Genomic DNA, 18758 nt, shown 5'->3' on the forward strand with positions numbered 1-18758 from the left:
GCATCTTCGCATTGTCCAGGTCAGATTCATTCAAAAAGGAACATACCGCCTCAAGTCCGGCTGCGTGCTGAATATTGGTGTACAGTGCAACAACATCAAAGGATCCTAAGATGGAAGTAGGCAAAATATCAATATTACATAATTTCGTCAGAAAATCTGTAGTATCTTTTATATAAGACCTGGCTTTAACCGAAAATTCCCTGAGCACCTTATCCAAAAAAATAGAGGCTTTACTATATAGGGAATCCCTACCTGAAATAATAGGCCTGCCGGGGGGTTGATGAAGGTTTTTATGGATTTTGGGGAGCGTATAGATCACCGGGGTAATCGGATATGGGACAAATAGGAAATCGTGTAATTTTCTATCAATAATTCCCGCTCGATGGGCCTCATCCAACACTGATCGTAGTTCATTTTGTAATTTAAACACTGGGTTACCCACCAGTCGCTCATACGTGGTGTCATCGCCTAATTGTGACATAATCTCATGATGGTAATAGACTGTATCCATTATCACAATTGCACCCCCTTTGTCCGCAGCTCTAATAGTAACCGACGCATCTTTGCTTAGCCCCTTCAATGCTAGGGCCTCATTCTTACTGATGTTATTCCTATGGACATATTTATACTGCTCACATTTTAGCTTATTCAGGTCATGCGAAACTAGTTTTTCAAAGGCTTCAACCCCGCCATAAGTGCCTGGTGGTTGGAAGGAACTTTTATTCCGTAGTCCTAATCGCCTCATTGAAAAACTAGTTTCATGATGTACATTGGTAGACAAACTCTCAATATTAGTAGCAAAATATGCCTTGAGCTTAAGCGATCTATAAAGACGACGGCAGTCAATGTCCAATTGAAACCAATCAGTACGTGGGACCTCACAAAAAGATAACCCACGGGACAGTACCTTAGTCTCCATATCATTTAATGTTCTGGAGGATATATTTACCACCAACAGTTGATCCGTGGCTAATTCCTCTGTCTCCTGTGCGATCTTGTCTGGATCCCCAATCTTGGTCTTCCTCCATCGTTGATGTCGCTTTCCGCCCCGCCTATTACGCTGCCGCTTCCCAGGTGTGCCCTCTGACGAGGAGGGCGTTGCTCTAAAAAATCCAACCTTGCATTGTCAGTCACAGGGGGGTTTTCATCCATGGATTCCGAACTGGCGGATGTAAACCCAAACCTTTGTGGGGGCCTCGGTCGTCGTGGGTTCCTATGACCCCGAATTCGTTTCGGAGCCTGCGGGTTCTGTCTCTGTTTCCCAGAAGACTGCCAATTGAATATATGGCCGCTCTTGTAGTCCTCTGTGTCCCGGAACCATTTATTCCTCTTTACACTCTCTGTGTCTTCCCTATATTTTTTAAGGAAAACATCGCATTTATTCTTGAGCTGCTGTAGATCGTCCGGTTTCATGCTCGTCATGAGTTCGTCCTCAAAGTCCTTCAGCTGTTCTTGGGATGTTTTAATCTCCGCCTGTAGGAACTCCATGTTCAAAAGCATCAAATCAAACGCATATTTGTTGGTAATTCCTATAAATTTGGAGCAAAAGTCTTTATTATCAGCAAACATAGTTGGTCTTATATGAGATCTAAGTCCCCGTGGGATCCTTCCCACACCATAATATTCCCGCAGGGTCGCAAGATGCAACTGATATGAAATCAAATGCTTGTTAAGTGCTTCCCATTTCTTCTGTAATGCATTAGCATTAGGTATATCCAAAAAAGATCCGTCAACAATCATATTAGAGTAGATTTTATCAGCTTCTACCTGTGTATAGGTGAAAGTACTGGAATAAACCGGCCCATCTCGTGCCGTTAATGGTAGTCCAACTCGATCCGTGGGTGCCTGCTGCATGGAGTCCATTATCCGTCATCCAATCATCAAAGTCGCGGCAGCACTCCGCTGGATTCAACCACAAAAGCGGGAGATGGCAAAGAAAAATGCGCAAAAAGCTCACGTAGGAGGACCCGACTCCCTTGAGCCCTCAAAGACCATCAATACAAAAGAATAAAGTAGCGAGCAGCGCCAGAGATGGTTATTTGTTGCTAAAAATGCATCAATGGATGCTTCTTTATTGCATTTAAGAAATCCAGTAACGCACAACGTTTCAACCCAGCAAGGGTCTTTCTCAAGTGCATAAAAACTATACAAAACACATACAGAATTTATATTAACCTCCACCAATACACAAACACCATATAATTATAAAACCACCCACTTGCACCTGAAGCATGACGGTGTGCCTATGATCTTCAGGTGCAAGTGGGTGGTTTTATAATTATATGGTGTTTGTGTATTGGTGGAGGTTAATATAAATTCTGTATGTGTTTTGTATAGTTTTTATGCACTTGAGAAAGACCCTTGCTGGGTTGAAACGTTGTGCGTTACTGGATTTCTTAAATGCAATAAAGAAGCATCCATTGATGCATTTTTAGCAACAAATAACCATCTCTGGCGCTGCTCGCTACTTTATTCTTTTGTATTGATGGTCTTTGAGGGCTCAAGGGAGTCGGGTCCTCCTACGTGAGCTTTTTGCGCATTTTTCTTTGCCATCTCCCGCTTTTGTGGTTGAATCCAGCGGAGTGCTGCCGCGACTTTGATGTTAATTCTTTAAAAGCCGCTGTTAGTGTAAATCCCCCAAATGACGGGTTAAATCCACCAACAGGTCATGCCAGAGTCTACAGCAGATCTCTCTCACCCCTGCTACCCCATTTAGTTCAACTACTACGGCCGGCCAGCGTACTAGTCCGGCAGCACCTGACAATCGGCTGATTAATCATGTATGTAGGATTGTTAGCCCGCCATGTCACCTTGAAAGGTCACATTTGCCATTCACTCGAATTCGTTCCCTTAGCTGCCACCAATTTTGAACTTTGTCATGTAAGCTAGAGATGCCTTTTCTACTCATATTCACTGGCACATAATTTTATATATATATATATATATACATATATAGTGTGCGTGTGTGTATAATTTTTTGTTATTTACTTTTTAACATTTTTCAGACACAGCGCTGCTCCTGACCATGGGCTTTGTCTGATATTGAAGTACTTGAATGGTGGTGAATTGTAATGCGAGGCATAGCTCATGGACATGAGGGGCGCTGTTTATGGAAAAAAGACATGCACAATTTTCTAATCTCCAGCAGCCCATTTTATATATGGTTTTTGTGTTTCTTTACATTAGTTGTTTACATGATTTTATTTTTTTTTTTTTACTCAGGCCTTTTCCCCCCTTCATCTGGTGAATGCTACATTGGAGGGTATGAGATCTCTCGAGACACCGCCCTTATCAGACGCAATCTAGGGCTTTGCCCTCAACACGATGTCTTGTTCCAGGGTCTTACGGTAGAGGAGCACCTCTATTTTTATGCAGCTGTAAGGATCATATGAAACAATAAGTAAGCAGTGTAGCTTCGTATATCGTCTTCTTGCCAAAAACTTACTGACCCTCATCTCTGTGTACAGCTGAAAGGATGTCCCCGTTGGCGATGCCCAGAAGAAGTGGATAAGATTTTGCAAATTTTAAGAATTGAAGAGAAGCGTAAAGCTGTGAGCACTCAGTTGTCAGGAGGAACCTGCCGAAAGTTATCCATTGGGATTGCCTTGATAGGAGGGTCCAAGGTAGTAACCGTATACAATGTATGTAGCATTCCATGAATCATATTGTATGTTATTTACCTGACCTGTATATAATATGATCCATTGAAGGTTGTTATGCTGGATGAACCTACTTCAGGAATGGACCCAGCCTCCCGCAGGGACACATGGGAACTTTTACAGCAGCACAAACATGACCGCACCCTCCTTCTCACCACGCATTTCATGGACGAAGCCGATATTCTAGGAGATCGAGTCGCCATCCTTGCTCAGGGACAGCTACAATGCTGCGGTTCACCTCTCTTCCTCAAAAGCAAATATGGTGAGGGAGGGTTCAGAGTAATGTTGAGTGTGTAAAAGTGTCCATACAGCTTATATGGCTGTTGGCCAAACAAGTGTACATGAGCTTTGGATGCCGCCAGACATCTCAGGCGGCAGCTTATCTCCCAAAAAAACCAAAAAGCATCATAAATGTTCAAATTCACATCCCTCGATTCTTGTTCTCTTTGCTGACCTCTTCTGTCAAGGGAGAGTTGGGACACCCCACCTACACTTTAGATGGTTATCCGGTACCACCATAGAAAATAATTTAGCATATATGTCATTGAATAACTGCAGAGCAGAGAAATGCCTGCTTGTATGCATATTCATATTCACCTACCTTACTCGTGAAATATGGCTAGGCACTGTTAAAAAGTTGCACATCCCATATTCCTGCCACATTGTTCTGCAGGTGCTGGGTACCATATGGTGATGGTGAAGCAGCAACACTGTGAAGTTGAAGAAATCACAGCCCTTGTTACCAGCTACGTCCCCCACGCCACTTTGGAGAGTAATGCTGGTGCAGAACTATCTTACATCTTGCCTAAGGAGAGTACCCACAGGTAGGCCTCACCTGAAGGACATTTATCATTATTGTATACAATATCCTACCAAAAGTAATTGAATACATGGGTAAGAATAAAAAGTAGTACTTATTTATGTATGTTAATACTTAGTGGGGTGGTCTTTAGCCCTAATGACATTGAATGCTATCCATGGCATACTTTTTACTAACGTCTGATACACTTCAGATAGAATTTTTCCTCCACTCATCCTGCAAACACCTGATCAGTTCTCTCAAAGAAGATGGCTGCTGTTCATATTTTCTGACCCAAAATTTCGGTTCATCCCAAAGATCTTCAGTAGGTTCAGGTCAGACTCTATTCAGCCGGTCCAATTATGGAACATCCATATCCTAAAACCAACATAAAACTGCATTGGATTTGTGAAAAGGAAGCATTGTCTTGTTGGAACTATGGCTTTGCACTGTTGTGGACGAGTCGATGCATTGCGCTTTGTGATGGACGGCTTGTATCCAGTGCCATAACCCGTATATCCAGTAGAGTTCAGTTCCCATCACAAACTATGGCTGCCACCTCCTAGGGTCTGCATTCTATGTAGCATTATTTAGGACACATGATACGCTAATAAGACACGATCTATTCTACTGATATGGGTGTCCAAATACTTTTACTAGCATAGTGTACACCAGTCTTTTATTTCCACTAATGTAAGGGACCAGTTGGTATCACACTCCCTGATACTCAGCCAGGGTCTGGTATTCGGAACGCTGTTCAATTTATGATATCATTGACCCTCTGCTCACCCATATTTTTTAGGTTTGAGCCACTGTTCTCTGAGCTGGAGCTTCGTCGTGATGAGTTGGGTATTGCCAGTTATGGAGCATCGGTCACCACTATGGAGGAAGTATTTCTACGGTGAGGGATTTTTTTCCCCCACATCTTCATGTCTCCATATACATTGGTACCCATATTCTGTCAGATATCTGATTCGACCTTTTTCTACTTTGCAGAGTGGGGAAATTAGTAGACAGCAGTCTGGACATACAGGCTATTCAGCTACCTGCTCTCCAGTATCAGCATGAGCGCCGAGCAAATGACTGGTCGGCGGAGGAATCCTGCTCCATGAGCGACTGCACCGAGGACAGCGGAGTCCTGATTACTGAGGATTGCTCCAACATCAAGCTTAATGGAGGGGTAAGAAGTAGAGTTAGTAGAAGATTGTATTGCTTACTGGGTGTTTTTAACAGCGCTGTCCAGGCATACACTTACCTCTGATCAACATTAGGCCTGGAGAGATGCCACACTCTTGGCAGAACAGTTACCAGAGTAGCAGTGCAACGCTCAATGTTTATTCTGCATGGGTTCTATTGCAGTTAATGGGATCGGTGCATGATGCTCACTTAATGTCAGATGGTTACCTCTGCAACTCAACTGCCCACCTTGCAGTTGCCTCTCTCCATGGCAAATGTCCAATCGGACGAGAGAGTCTGCAACCCATTTAATAAAGTAGCTAACCATGTTTTCATGTGAGGAAGCATTGCATAGAGTATACTGTATGCCTTTTCTTTACAAAGGGTTAGATCAGAGATAGATCACTTATTATTATGCAGTGTGACTTAGTGCAATGCAAAGCTTAAATGCAAGATTACCTATGCAACTAAAATGAAAAATATAGCAACTTGACAAATTAGTCTTGATTTAAAAAATCAGATTTGGAAATCTTCTTTCCCCCCCCCCCCTTCCCAACAGACCATCATTTGAGAATATCGTAGAGTTGGAAGGGACCTCCAGGGTCATCGGGTCCAACCCCCTGCTCAGTGCAGGATTCACTAAATCATCTAAAAGAACACTGCCCCTTCATTTGAAGGAATTGCCAAGTAGAAGTTTTGGAGGATGCAGGCATCGATCTCACTACTTCTCACACGCTAAGCGAGCCTTCTACCATTTGAACTAATCCCTCCTCTACAAAATGAGAATGGATTCATACTAGGATCGAACGCACGACCTTCAGATTATGACACTGAAGCACCTACCTACTGCGCTAATGAGACCGCTTGCCAAAACGCAACCGCAAGTTAAATTAAACATTTGGCAGAGCCATACCCCCTAAGACCATGGGGATAGCAGGTTGCCATCCAGGATCCTACCCCTAGACCTACGATCCGACGTGAGAGAACACCTGTGGCAACGTCCGAGGCACCGGCAATAATTACATCACCTGAGGAAATCCTAAAAACCTGACCTGTTGGAGGTTGTGAGGACCGGAGTTTAGAAACACTGCAAATGAGCAAAATTGGTTACAATCGTGTATAGAGTCTTTCAAATCTCACGTTTTGAAATCAATGTGTTCAACCATCCATTTAGCTGCTCCTTGTCTACGTGCAGCAGAAGGTATTGCCTTCCTCTCGTTCTTGGTGTTGAATAGGAGCTGAAACTTTATTTTATAACTAGCTAAAATAAAAACTAAAAATCTTTGTTGATCTCGCTATTAACTGAATACAATATATAACCTGCTTTAGATCATCATTTACCTTACACCTTTTCTCTTTTTTCTTATTTCCCTCTTAGTGTTCCCTCTGGTGCCAGCAGTTCTACGCACTTTTTGTAAAGCGAGCTTCTTATAGCTGGAGAAACTGGAAGATCGTTGTTGGACAGTTCTTGGTTCCCTTGGTATTCACCACATTGGCTCTAGTTGTGGGGAAAACATTCCCTGGACCTCAAGACTCCCCACCGCTGAAACTGAGCCTGGCACCTTATGGACACACAGCAGTGCCATACTCGCTGCCTCCTAATGCTTCCTTCCTACTGCAGACCCTGGCAGAGAACTTCAGAGACCAACTGGATGAGAAATATGCTGAGCCCCAGGAAGTGATAGGTATTATTACAGCTTGAAGGGTCCTTGGGGATGAGTTCACTCCTAAGTCCTCAGTCTCTTAAACCACATACCTTGCTCTAGAGCTGTATAACTTCAGACCTCATGGCACACATTTTCTTGCTTGTTCAGTTTCATTAGCCTGCCAATAATATCTTTATAATCCAACGGATGCTGCATAGCAAGTCCACAAAAACGTCAATGCCTTACCTCTGTACTAATTGTATTGTTGCTGTGCCTTCAGGTGACCTTGATGATTATCTTCTGGCTAAAGCAAATGAGGAAGGTGCCCTGTTTGCTGAACACTGCGTCTGTGCTGCAGAGATCCAACGCTTCGGCTCACGTTACAATGTCAAAGCCCGTTTCAACAACCAGGCCTACCACGCGGTAGCTGCAGCACTGGCACTGGCTGATAACACTCTGTTCAGACTGGTGGCTGGTCCCAATGCTTCTATTTCAGTAACAAACTACCCTCAACCACGAAACACGACTGAAACTGCTCGGGATCAACTCCTTGAGTAAGTAGATGTTTAAGGTGCATCTAACTTACTTTTTGAGTGCTATGTGGGCGTAGGGAGTCTGATATGCCATGCAATGCTCACTGGAAAAATGTTATGCCAATGGAAGACTAGGGAAAAATGCCCCCCTGCAGCACCACCTATTTGAAGGTAGTTGTCCTATGCGAATATGCATGCAACCACTGCAAGGGGAGCTTATGGAAATATGCAGTTAGTACGGAGTGGGAGCTGTATATATCTGCATGCACCGAGCTTCCCCAAGTAGTGGCTGCAGGTAGCTACTATTACAGCGCTGCTTTTGCTAATAAAGTGGGGGCTGTGTGAGAAACACTCCACTATTACCTCATTATGTCATTTGGAAAGTTATTGTTCCAATAGGTGGCTCTGTGGAGGCATTTTTCCATCTTTCTGTTTGCATATATCATTCCCAGGGTGCATTGTATGGTAATGCAATGCACTCTGGGAAACGGGTATGAAAATGGAGGATGGAAAATTGCCTCCACAGCACCATTTATTGGAAGGTAGCTGCCATGTGCAAAAATCTAAAATGCGTAATTCCCTGGTCACTTTGTTTGCATGTAGCCACTGCTAGGAAGAGTAAGTGTACATGTAAATATACAGCTAGAACTGTGTAAATCTGCATGCAGTGAGCTTCCCTTTGGTGCATCTGCAGGTTAGCTACTATGATAGTACTGCTCTTGCTAATGAAGGGGGAGGCCGTATGGAAGACTCTCCAGTATTAGCGTAGTACCTTTTGTATTAGAGAAAGGTATTGTTCTCAGATATGCAGTGTGTTAAGTTTAATACTTCTGTCATCTTTTACAGGGGTCAGACTGGTTTTGCCATTGCCATTAATCTTCTATATGGAATGGCATCTTTGGCTAGCACCTTCTCCCTGTTGCTCGTTGGGGAGCGGGCGGTAAAGTCTAAACATGTGCAGTTTGTGAGCGGAGCATCTTCCTTCAGTTATTGGCTGTCTGCACTGACGTGGGATCTGCTAAACTTCCAAATTCCATGTGCACTTATGCTTGTAAGTGATCTGTGTACTGTCACCTTAATTTTTCTGAATTTTGTATCTTTTTGTGTTAATTTTCACTCCAAACACCTAAGTAAAGCAACATTTTTTTAACATTTGGTTTATTTTCAGGTCCAAAATTCTGTGCCAATTAATTCTTTAGCATGCTTGTAGTAGTCAGATACCAGTTGTACACCAACTGAGCGCTCAGAGAAGAAAACAGCTGTATACAGAAGACAAGCGGCCCTGCATTTACACACTTATGCAAAGTGAATGTTCAAAAAAGTCACTCAAACTACCGTTTGAGCGAATTTTGAGCGATCATCTTGCCGTGTAAATGCACACGCTTATCGCTCAAAAGATGTCTTTTGAGCTATAAGTGTTGCGTCTAAATGGGCCTTTAAAGTAAGCTAGTGCGTGCATTTGTGCCCCTAAATGGCCCTTTTAAAATAGAGGTACACATTACAGTGTCTTGACTGAACCTATCACGTAATCGGGAGGGCTGTTGTGATAACTTCAGACTTCTTTCAAGAACTTTATTACTTTTATCAAGTCTGCAGAACCTCTTAATTGGCACGGGAGGGCTCAGTGATAGATTGGGTTCGCTATGTAACTAGTACATTATTTTCGCTCCCACCTTTTAGGAGTTAGTGGACACAAATGTCTTACTCATCAATACAATCATGTTCCATTAGATCCTATGAAAAGTAACAAAATACAGTGCCACATTCTGGATCTGAAAATTTGTGGTTGCAAATAAAGGGGTCTTCCAGGACTACACTATTGATAAACTATTCTCAGGATAGGGCATCGATGGTTAATTTGCGGGGGTCCACCGCTTGAAATCCCCACTGATCAACTGATTAAAGTGCATGCATGTGAGCGCCGTTGTCGCTCCAGTCCATACCAGGCACAGCCCTGAACATTGTACAGCAGCTGTGCATGATATTGCAGCTCAGTCGCATTCACTTGATTTGTACTCTGGTCATATGACCAATGGACATGGCATCACATGCTCGATAAGAGGCCACAGCGCTCATCCTAGCACCGCAGCATCTTCAATTGGCTGATTGGCAGGGATCCCGAGTGACACACTCTCACTGATCAGCTGTTGATGACCTATCCTGAAGATGAGTCATTAATATTTTAGTCCTGGAAAACATCTTTAAGTGTTTCCTGTTTATCTGCACCCCTTCCTCCTCTTCTTGACATATATTTCTATAACCTCTGTAATTGTAATATCTGCTCTAATACTTACAGGTGGTGTTCCAGGTCTTTGGCGTGCGTGCATATACGGATAGTCACCACCTTGTGGATGTGATGCTGATGTTAGTCCTGTACGGCTGGGCCGTCATTCCTCTTATGTATTTGTTCAGCTTTTTCTTCACGTCCACTGCCACCGCATACACCCGCCTCACTATCTTCAACATTTTCTCAGGCACTGCCAGCTTCTTATCAGTCACTATCATGAGCATTCCAGGTAAGAACAGAGACATTGTAATCAAGTTCTAGAAAATGTTCATACGTGCTGTTGTCCTCATATGTTCATGTTATATTCATGTACATAGGAGATGATGCAGGAGATGTTTACAACCAATCATAATGTTGTGCATTGCTTGCAATACTTATTGGACATGCTTAAATAAGTTGCTCCAACTTCACAACTCCTGTCCATATGCCTCACTTGGGCAAATGGATGTCATAGAGGGGATCCCTTGCCTCGTTCTTCATCTATTAGGCCTAGGAAAGAGTCTATAGAAAGTCTCCCCCTCTGGTGGTCTTGGGGTGACAGTGTATTACATGGTCACCTATTTGGTGGGCACCAGGTAATATTATTTATCCCCTTCAACAGTCAGACCTGTGATGATCAACGGATTTTCGGATTGACTGACTTTTTGAGAAGGAGTTGGAATTTTTGTGCTTTCTCACCTTTTACCTGTCTCTGTTCCTGCAGCCTTGGGCTTAGTGGACCTTTCTCACACCCTGGACCTCGTATTTTTGGTGCTTCCCAATTATTGCCTGGGACGATCATTCAGTGACTTCTACCAAAACTATCACTTTCTGGAATTCTGCACTTCATTTGGTTCGGTTTCTGAATATATCTGCCAGAAACTGAGTAAGTAACCACCAGTTTTCTTGAATAGAATACAATGACCACTTTTACATCACAAATGATCCCTGAAGGTTGTCATTTACAGATTATTTCAGTGGAGGGAGGATTTACATTTTTTTGCTCAGATTGGATGACTACATGCATTAGGTTTTAAAGGGGTATTCCAGGACTTTTATTCCTTGTACTATTGATGACCATCAGGTCTGTCACTCGAGACTTCCAATCAGCTGATCTCCCTTTACATGCTGCAGTGACAGCCCTTTACATGCTGCAGTCACATAGACTGCAGCATGTAAAGGGTTAACACAGCAGAGATCGGAGGTTTTCTCTGATCTCTGCTGTAAGAGCTGGTACCTAGCTGTCCTCTGACAGCCAAGCACCAGCTCTCCCTGCCACAGAGACCATCGGCTTGCTTCTGACAATCTGATGGTCTCTATGGCAACCTATAAACAAAGCAGGAGACTTAGAAGCAGGAGATTGCCGGCAGATCGGCAATATCTTCTGCTGGTTTTTCAAAGCCCTTGCTTTGTTCTCTCTGGGACTGTGCAGGCAGAGCACAATGCCACAGCTTGTGGCATAGTGCTCTGCAGCTCCGATAGTGATACATAGCCCGGAAATCTTCCGGGCTATATCACTATCGGCAGTGGAGCTTGTCCCGGAAAATTTCCAGGCGTGCCACTCAAGGGGTTAATGGAGTGGAGGTTGCGCATGGGTGCCATGACTCCATTTCAATGGGATTGCCCGAAATTGTCAAGTACAAGCACTTGGCAATCTCCAGTGCTCTCATTTAAATGAATTGAGTGGCGTCATGCATGCATGTGTTCAGGGACCTTCAGGACTCCTGTTCTCGGGATTGGTAGGGGGTCTCAGTGTTCGGATCCAGAAAATTATAAAGTTATCCCCTATCCTGTGAATAGAGGATAACTTTTATATCTTGTCACAACCCCTTTAACTTTTTCCAAATTTTAATGCTCACTCCTCACTGTCTCCACACTTGGGCCACATAATACCTACTCAGTGGTGCCACCTTGCAGATATTTCACATTGTAACGCCTGTACAGTAATGTAGTTTCAGCACAATTGTAATAGCCACACAGAATTACCTACAATCAGTAGCCATAAAACCAGCCTTGCTGATAATGAATACATGGGATCATGATGCAGTCACATAAGGCCCTTTCACATGGGATGATTATCGTTCTGGACGTTCGAAAACCCTGCGCTTCACAGGGTTTTGAATGATGATTATCCCATGTAAAAGCATGCAGAAATTGAATGACTTAAAATCCTGAACGACCATCGTTCGGTGTAAACAGTAGTTGTTCAGTACAGTGAATGGAGGGGGGCGGGGGAAGAGCAGGGAGAGAACTCCTCCAGCCGCCCTGCCGTCAGCGATCCAGCAATAGTCGCTCCTCTGCAGCAGCACGGGAGCGAGTATACACGGGGATAAGTGTCGAGTATCGTTTGCCCGTTACTCACCCCTGTTAAAAGGGCCTTTATCGTACTGCCAGGCAGAGCTGGCTGCTTATCATCTAAATGTTTTGTCACTTAGACCTTTTTGGTCATTTTTTAATTGCTCGTTACCAAATGTTTTTTCACAGAAGAGGAAGTTGTACATCTGTTATTTAATTATATTTATCCTTTCCAGATATCACCTATCAAACCAACTATTACTCTTTCTCCTCGCCGGGAGTGGGGCGCTACTTGACAGCCATGGCTGTTCAGGGCTTTGTCTTCCTTTGCCTTCTCTTCATTATTGAGAGTCAAGTCCTCTGCCAACTTTTCCGGTTCAGACGCCATCGCTGGGTATGGATTTTGGGGAGGGTTGGAGGTGGTATTATAGAGTTGAACAAATGACACATTATGAGAGCCGTGATTTATAAATTGCGTTTTTTTTCTGATCAATTAATACTAGTCCTAAATCTCATGAACTGCTTATTATGTGTATGAAGTTATCATCACAGTTTGATATGAGAGTATGTCATTAGTTTCTTTGTATATAAACTCTGCTGCCTTCATCTATCTTTGCAGTCGTCAGTCCCTGAGTCTCCTGTGACTCCCACAGAGGACCGAGATGTGGCCGATGAGAGGAAGAAGGTGTTCGAGTCTCCAGTGGAACAGCTCTCAACACTTAGTAGCCCTCTGGTTATCCGGGAACTCAGCAAGGTCAGTTATAGCTGCTGGTCCTAAAACTGGAATGGGTTAGGTCCCTATCTCTGGTCCAAGTTCCAGTTCCCGTTGCTGTTTGAAATTGAAAGGGTGAAATCTGCTGCAGATCTGCAACATGTGCACAAACCCTTATTGTTTATCAGAGCGGTAAAGGTCAGCTTAAGCCTAGTAATAGATTTTATTTTAAGAAATGGATGGCATACGGAGCCGCACACGGATGAAAAAAGAAGCTTTTTGCAGATGTAACACAATTTTTTTGTTTTTAATGCAAGTGTACACCTAGCTTTAGATCAGGGGCAGTTTAAACACTGAGAACCCTATTCCCCATCCCTCCTCACCAGGGAGGTAGTTGTATGGAGTGGAGGTCAAGCATGTACACTGTTGCTGCATACAACTCTCTGAAATGGTTGTGGATAGTTAAGCGTTAGCAGGAATACCCCTTTTAATTGCATATCTTTAATTTTGAAGGTTTACGGCCGCCGTGCTCTACTTCTTGCTGTTGACCGCATATCTCTGGCTGTGGGTCGTGGAGAATGCTTCGGGCTACTTGGTTTTAATGGAGCTGGTAAGACGACTACATTCCGCATGCTGACTGGAGATGAAAGTGTCAGCTCTGGGGATGCCTATATCGATGGGTACAGCATCCTGCACAACACAAAGAAGGTCAGTGGGAGATGCATGGACAAAACCTTGTATTTTTTCTGTAGTTTTTCTGTCATCATAAGAATACTATCTTGCCATCTTTCTCCACATATTATGCAAATGTCCTTATGGTTTTTTTTCAGGCCCAGCAGCGGATTGGCTATTGTCCGCAGTTTGACCCCTTACTGGATCATATGACTGGCCGTGAAACCCTGTGCATGTATGCCCGTCTGCGAGGAGTCCCTGAGATGTACATTAACAGCTGTGTAGAGAACATGTTGCGGGGTCTTCTCCTGGAACCACATGCAAACAAACTAGTGAGGGCATACAGGTGAGCAGAGGGGCCGCTGGGTAGTTTTTGTATATTTTTGTTTATTTCCTCCTTTGGGATCATGATCCATTATCTCCCATATCCCAGTGGTGGAAACAAGAGGAAGCTCAGTGCTGGCATTGCTCTGATTGGTGGGCCACCAGTCATTTTTATGGATGAACCATCTACTGGAATGGACCCGGTGGCCCGGAGATTACTGTGGGATGCAGTGACAAGAACAAGAGAGAATGGAAAGGCTGTAGTTATCACTTCACATAGGTGAGACAGTATGGTAAACCTGAATGTCTACAGTATGGAAAGAAATGGGAAATTCTTAATAAGAAATCTTCTCTCTAACCCCCTAATGTTTTCCAGCATGGAGGAGTGTGAAGCTCTTTGCACACGACTCGCTATTATGGTGAATGGTCAGCTCAAGTGCCTCGGCAGCCCTCAGCACCTGAAATGCAAATTTGGTAGTGGATACACACTACTAGCCAAGATTTCTAGAGGTGGAGATGATCTGGTTGCCTTTAAAGATTTCGTGGAGACAGTCTTCCCAGGTGAGTGTCTTCAGAATTAAAGTAAAATCATAGTAAATACAATCTAGTAATAGAACAGTATCGTCATAATAACCATAAGGGCAAGTTTTATAGGGTACAACGTCGAACACCTCTCCTGCAAAGCTAAAAACATACATGGCGAGTCTCCTTAGGCAAAAGGTGCATGGCCATATTTTGGGGTTATGTCCTGTACATGTATTTCACGGACAGCACATGACCACATTATGGCCTATGAGGGTATTCACATGCGTGATTTTTAATACAAACCCATGGTTTGTAAGAAAAAAAAATCATGGCATGCCCCATTCTCAATTGTTTTCACTGATGGGAATAGGACATGCAGTATGCAGGGTCAGTGTAGATCGTACAGCATACAGAGGTGTCTACGTCCCGTCTGATGCAAGTTGTGCCCAGGATTCTCGGGGGCACAGCTCACATTACAGCCATGTGCCTTTTGCCTCCAGGGTGTATTCACACAGGTGATTTTTATTTTATTTATTTATCTTTTCTACCTGCAAATTCTGGCCAATTCCAAGACGGATAGAACTCGCACTGGAAAATCTGTTCATTTGAATGGCTTAATTCACACACAAGATTTTTCTCTCAGACCGATAGGACATGCAGCAACTTTTGCAATTTGGACTAATTTTGTGTGGTGATTCTTCAAGAATCGCCCATTATTTTCTATGGGAGGGTTTACAAAAAAAAAGCATTGCATGCCATAAGTTTTTTTAATGAGAGTGTGATGTGTGTTTAACAGAGCTTACTATGGGGACCACATGAAAAAATAGAATCAGGAAGTGTAGAATAGAGAAAAACAAGCAATAAAAAGGAAAATAGTTTAGTTTTTCACTGACTAATATTGCATTTGTCCGTGTGGATACAGCCTCGGGCTTCTTGCACGCAGGCAAGATATACTTGGGTGTAACTTGCATTAGACCGCACATGGACGTCTCGTCCGTGTGGTGCCCGATGTACAGGACCCTGCAGGTGTATATGTGCTATTTTTGTCCAAGAATCAGAAAAATAGGACATGGTGCGTTTTTTTCTTTTTCTTTTGTTTTTTTTCTTTACTCGGACCATCCGTTTTAGTAAGAAAAAAAAGCCCCATGTGCATACACCATTAAAATGATTGGCTGCTGGTTCTGTCTGATTTTCGCACCCATTTGTTTGTTCAGGAAATCGGACAGAAATATCGTAGCCTTAGTTGTTTTTTTTCTCACTTTGCTGTATGGCTGTTTCTCCCATCAGAGAGCTGGCAGGTGGGTCCCTCATTTGGACTTGGCTCTGAGTACTTGCTGTACTGACCGCCATGGTAGTCCTGTCCATAACAGATGATTTAGTGACCAGTGGTTGTATTTATTTATTGTCTCATACAGGCAGCCAGCTAAAGCACGAGCACCAGGGTATGGTCCATTACCATATAACAAACCAGGACCTGAGTTGGGCACAGGTAAGACCATTATATCTTCTGTTCCTATATGCAAACCACATATATTTCTGTCTATTGCTATATCCCTCTGCATAATCTAACAATACATGTTGCATCCTGTTAGCCTCTAATTTCTTCCTTTCAGTTACAAGGTGCAGGCTGGGTAGGAACTTTCTTAATCTTCCATACCCACGTTAAAAAAAAATTAGCTTTTGGCCTGATTTGTGGAGCTATCACCTACTTGATGGTCTCATTTCCAAGATGCTCTGCTGCCCTCCATTAGACCATTTCTGAAGCACGTGCTGGTGATTGCGACCTGATAACTTCGTAGGGCTGTCATGTGGCCAGCAGGGTGCTTTGCAGTTGGACCCCTGTGTTGTCTATTTAGATTAGTTAAAGGGGTTGTTCAAGTCTGAACTATTGATGACCTATCCTCAGGATGGGTCTTCAATAGGTGATCGTCAGGGTTCCCTGGTCAGGATCCCCGGTGATCAGCATTTTGAATTCAGTGGAAACTGTGCCTGCAATACTAACCAGAGCTGCTGCAATGCATATGGAGCATGCAGCTTCTGGCTCAGTGAACAGCTGATCACTAGAGCGGAGGATCCGCCAGTGAATTGTGGATAACCTATCTTCAAAATAGGTCACCAGTAGTTCAGACCTGGACAAACTCTTTCATCCTTGATCAAGCAGAACTCTGGTTTTAAAGCTGAATTTTTAGTTTTGATCCAGAGTGACAGATTATAAAGGGTTTTGGACCCTTGCGTTCTGGACATAGTTCAGAGATGAAACATTTCCTATTCCTATGCGCTCATCACCTTCTGTGTCCTCTTCCTTATCACACGATTAGTCCAGTGTTAACCACGTGTAGCCATGGCGTTTGCAGAATCGCCACAGTGTGCCATCATTGAGGTCACAGACATGGAACCTTTTAACGACTTTGTGGTTTGCAAGCTTCAGACCCCCTTGGTGTGTTTGTTATCTGGTCCATGTTTACAGATTGCTGAAGTTTTTCTGTTTTTTCCTCTCTTCTCAGGTGTTTGGAACTTTAGAAAAAGCCAAAGAGAAATTTGATCTTGAGGATTACTGCGTGAGTCAAATCTCACTAGAGCAAGTCTTCCTGAGCTTCAGTCATTTCCAACAGCCACCAGAGGTGGCTGTAGTATAGAAGAACTTGGGTCTCCCAGAAGAACCACACAGCGTGCTGTGAAATATCTCCACGGACTGCAGACACTGCCTTTAGTGCAGATGGACCATGTATTCTCAACAGTGACGTCGTCTTCGTCCAGTGTCCTCTATGGTTTGCCCTCGTGAACAGTTTTTCCGTCCTCTGCTTCTACTTTTACTGTCTAGCCAAGACTTGCACCTTCCTTAGTAGAAGATCCATGTCCATGTCTGTCTAACCATTTCAGTGTGAGAATCCGTCCACGGTCCTGGTCCCATCTAATGCTGGACTACGTATTCAGCTTATTCTATGCCGATGACCAATCTCCTCCAGTGCCTCCTTCTTTCATACAAGTCCACTGTATGGACTTTGATGCCCACTACCAACCCCTCCATAGTCCGTGGTATTACTTCTGTCATTCTACCATGGGAGTGACTGCACTGAAATCATAATCTACCACTGACAACTGCACACTAAACATATGAGGCACTGCCAGATCTACTACATGACGATTTTAATATTGCCCTAATTGTTTTATTGCTGGAATGGAGATTATGATGAACACTACTTTGATTCAAAAAATGCATTTTCTTTTATATAAATAATTGGACATTTCAACTTAAAAGGGAGTTCTATAGAAAAGGGAATTATGAGTACTAAACAACGGACTTGTCATTGCAACTGTTGTCTTAACATTACATCATATGGACTTGTAGCTCTACTCCTGCAGTGCCTTCTAGCGCTGAGTGCCCAGACAGAGGTACCAGGAGCTTTAAGGAATGTCGGCTTCAACTTAGGGAGTAATATTTAACATTTCACCCTTTAGCCTCGGAGCAGAAAACCGGAAGGCTGAAGTGAATGTATTTGCTCTGTATGGACAGCTGTGCATGGTTGGCACTGATATGACTTGTTGCAAAACTAACCCCAAAGCTTCTGTTCGTGTGTGAACAGCCAGGGAAACAATGTGTGTGATGCTCCGTCGGGTCCCTTTTTGTCCTTGGAACACATTTTGACTGCTCCAAGACATTTGATTGTAAAAAACTCAATAAATCTTATTTATGCTGCTGTTTTGAAAGCCTCTGACGTTGTCTTTTATTCTATGGATAAACATGACCATCCCGATGTTCCTGACGCCAAGGACAGGCACTTCACATGTTGGCTGTAGTCCATTGAGACAGGCAAGCAAGTTTTAACTAGCAAAATGTGAGTGGTCACATTTGCTCCAGGCTGAAAATAAAGTTGTATTAAAGGGTACGTACACTTTTGCAACTATTAATGCTCTTAAATTAAGATGAAGCACCTAGAGGTCAATTGGTTTGATCAAAAATCTCCTATGTTTCTGTGAATACAACGTCGGTGCAGACTAATGTGATTCTATGGTTACAGACTACAAACAAAACCCCTGGTAGTCAGTCCTGAGCAGAGGGAAGGGGTAACTGTGTGGATCTGACCACATTTTGGGTTTGTTTGTAGTCTGTAATTGTGGCGACAGACAGGTCTGCAGAAGAGCTGTATACA

The 18758-nt window shown here is 43.4% G+C and overlaps 1 protein-coding gene across 1 annotated transcript in view; it reads left to right on the plus strand.

Moving 5' to 3' along the window:
• The window catches only part of ABCA3 (ATP binding cassette subfamily A member 3), a 41096-nt gene extending 22781 nt beyond the window's left edge, over positions 1–18315 (plus strand). The window contains exons 13-31 of the mRNA XM_066576449.1: positions 3223–3377; positions 3468–3623; positions 3711–3921; positions 4333–4483; positions 5261–5359; positions 5455–5638; positions 7013–7319; positions 7561–7834; positions 8660–8864; positions 10110–10329; positions 10804–10965; positions 12611–12768; positions 12994–13128; positions 13600–13794; positions 13917–14104; positions 14192–14362; positions 14459–14643; positions 16023–16096; positions 17112–18315. Of these exons, the coding sequence (XP_066432546.1) occupies positions 3223–3377; positions 3468–3623; positions 3711–3921; positions 4333–4483; positions 5261–5359; positions 5455–5638; positions 7013–7319; positions 7561–7834; positions 8660–8864; positions 10110–10329; positions 10804–10965; positions 12611–12768; positions 12994–13128; positions 13600–13794; positions 13917–14104; positions 14192–14362; positions 14459–14643; positions 16023–16096; positions 17112–17243 (3362 nt within the window). The 3' untranslated portion in view covers positions 17244–18315. The remainder of the gene's footprint in view (positions 1–3222; positions 3378–3467; positions 3624–3710; positions 3922–4332; positions 4484–5260; positions 5360–5454; positions 5639–7012; positions 7320–7560; positions 7835–8659; positions 8865–10109; positions 10330–10803; positions 10966–12610; positions 12769–12993; positions 13129–13599; positions 13795–13916; positions 14105–14191; positions 14363–14458; positions 14644–16022; positions 16097–17111) is intronic.
• Positions 18316–18758: the final 443 nt, after the last annotated feature.

Source organism: Eleutherodactylus coqui, chromosome 8 (assembly GCF_035609145.1).
Source record: "Eleutherodactylus coqui strain aEleCoq1 chromosome 8, aEleCoq1.hap1, whole genome shotgun sequence".
In the NCBI taxonomy this organism is placed as follows: domain Eukaryota; kingdom Metazoa; phylum Chordata; class Amphibia; order Anura; family Eleutherodactylidae; genus Eleutherodactylus; species Eleutherodactylus coqui.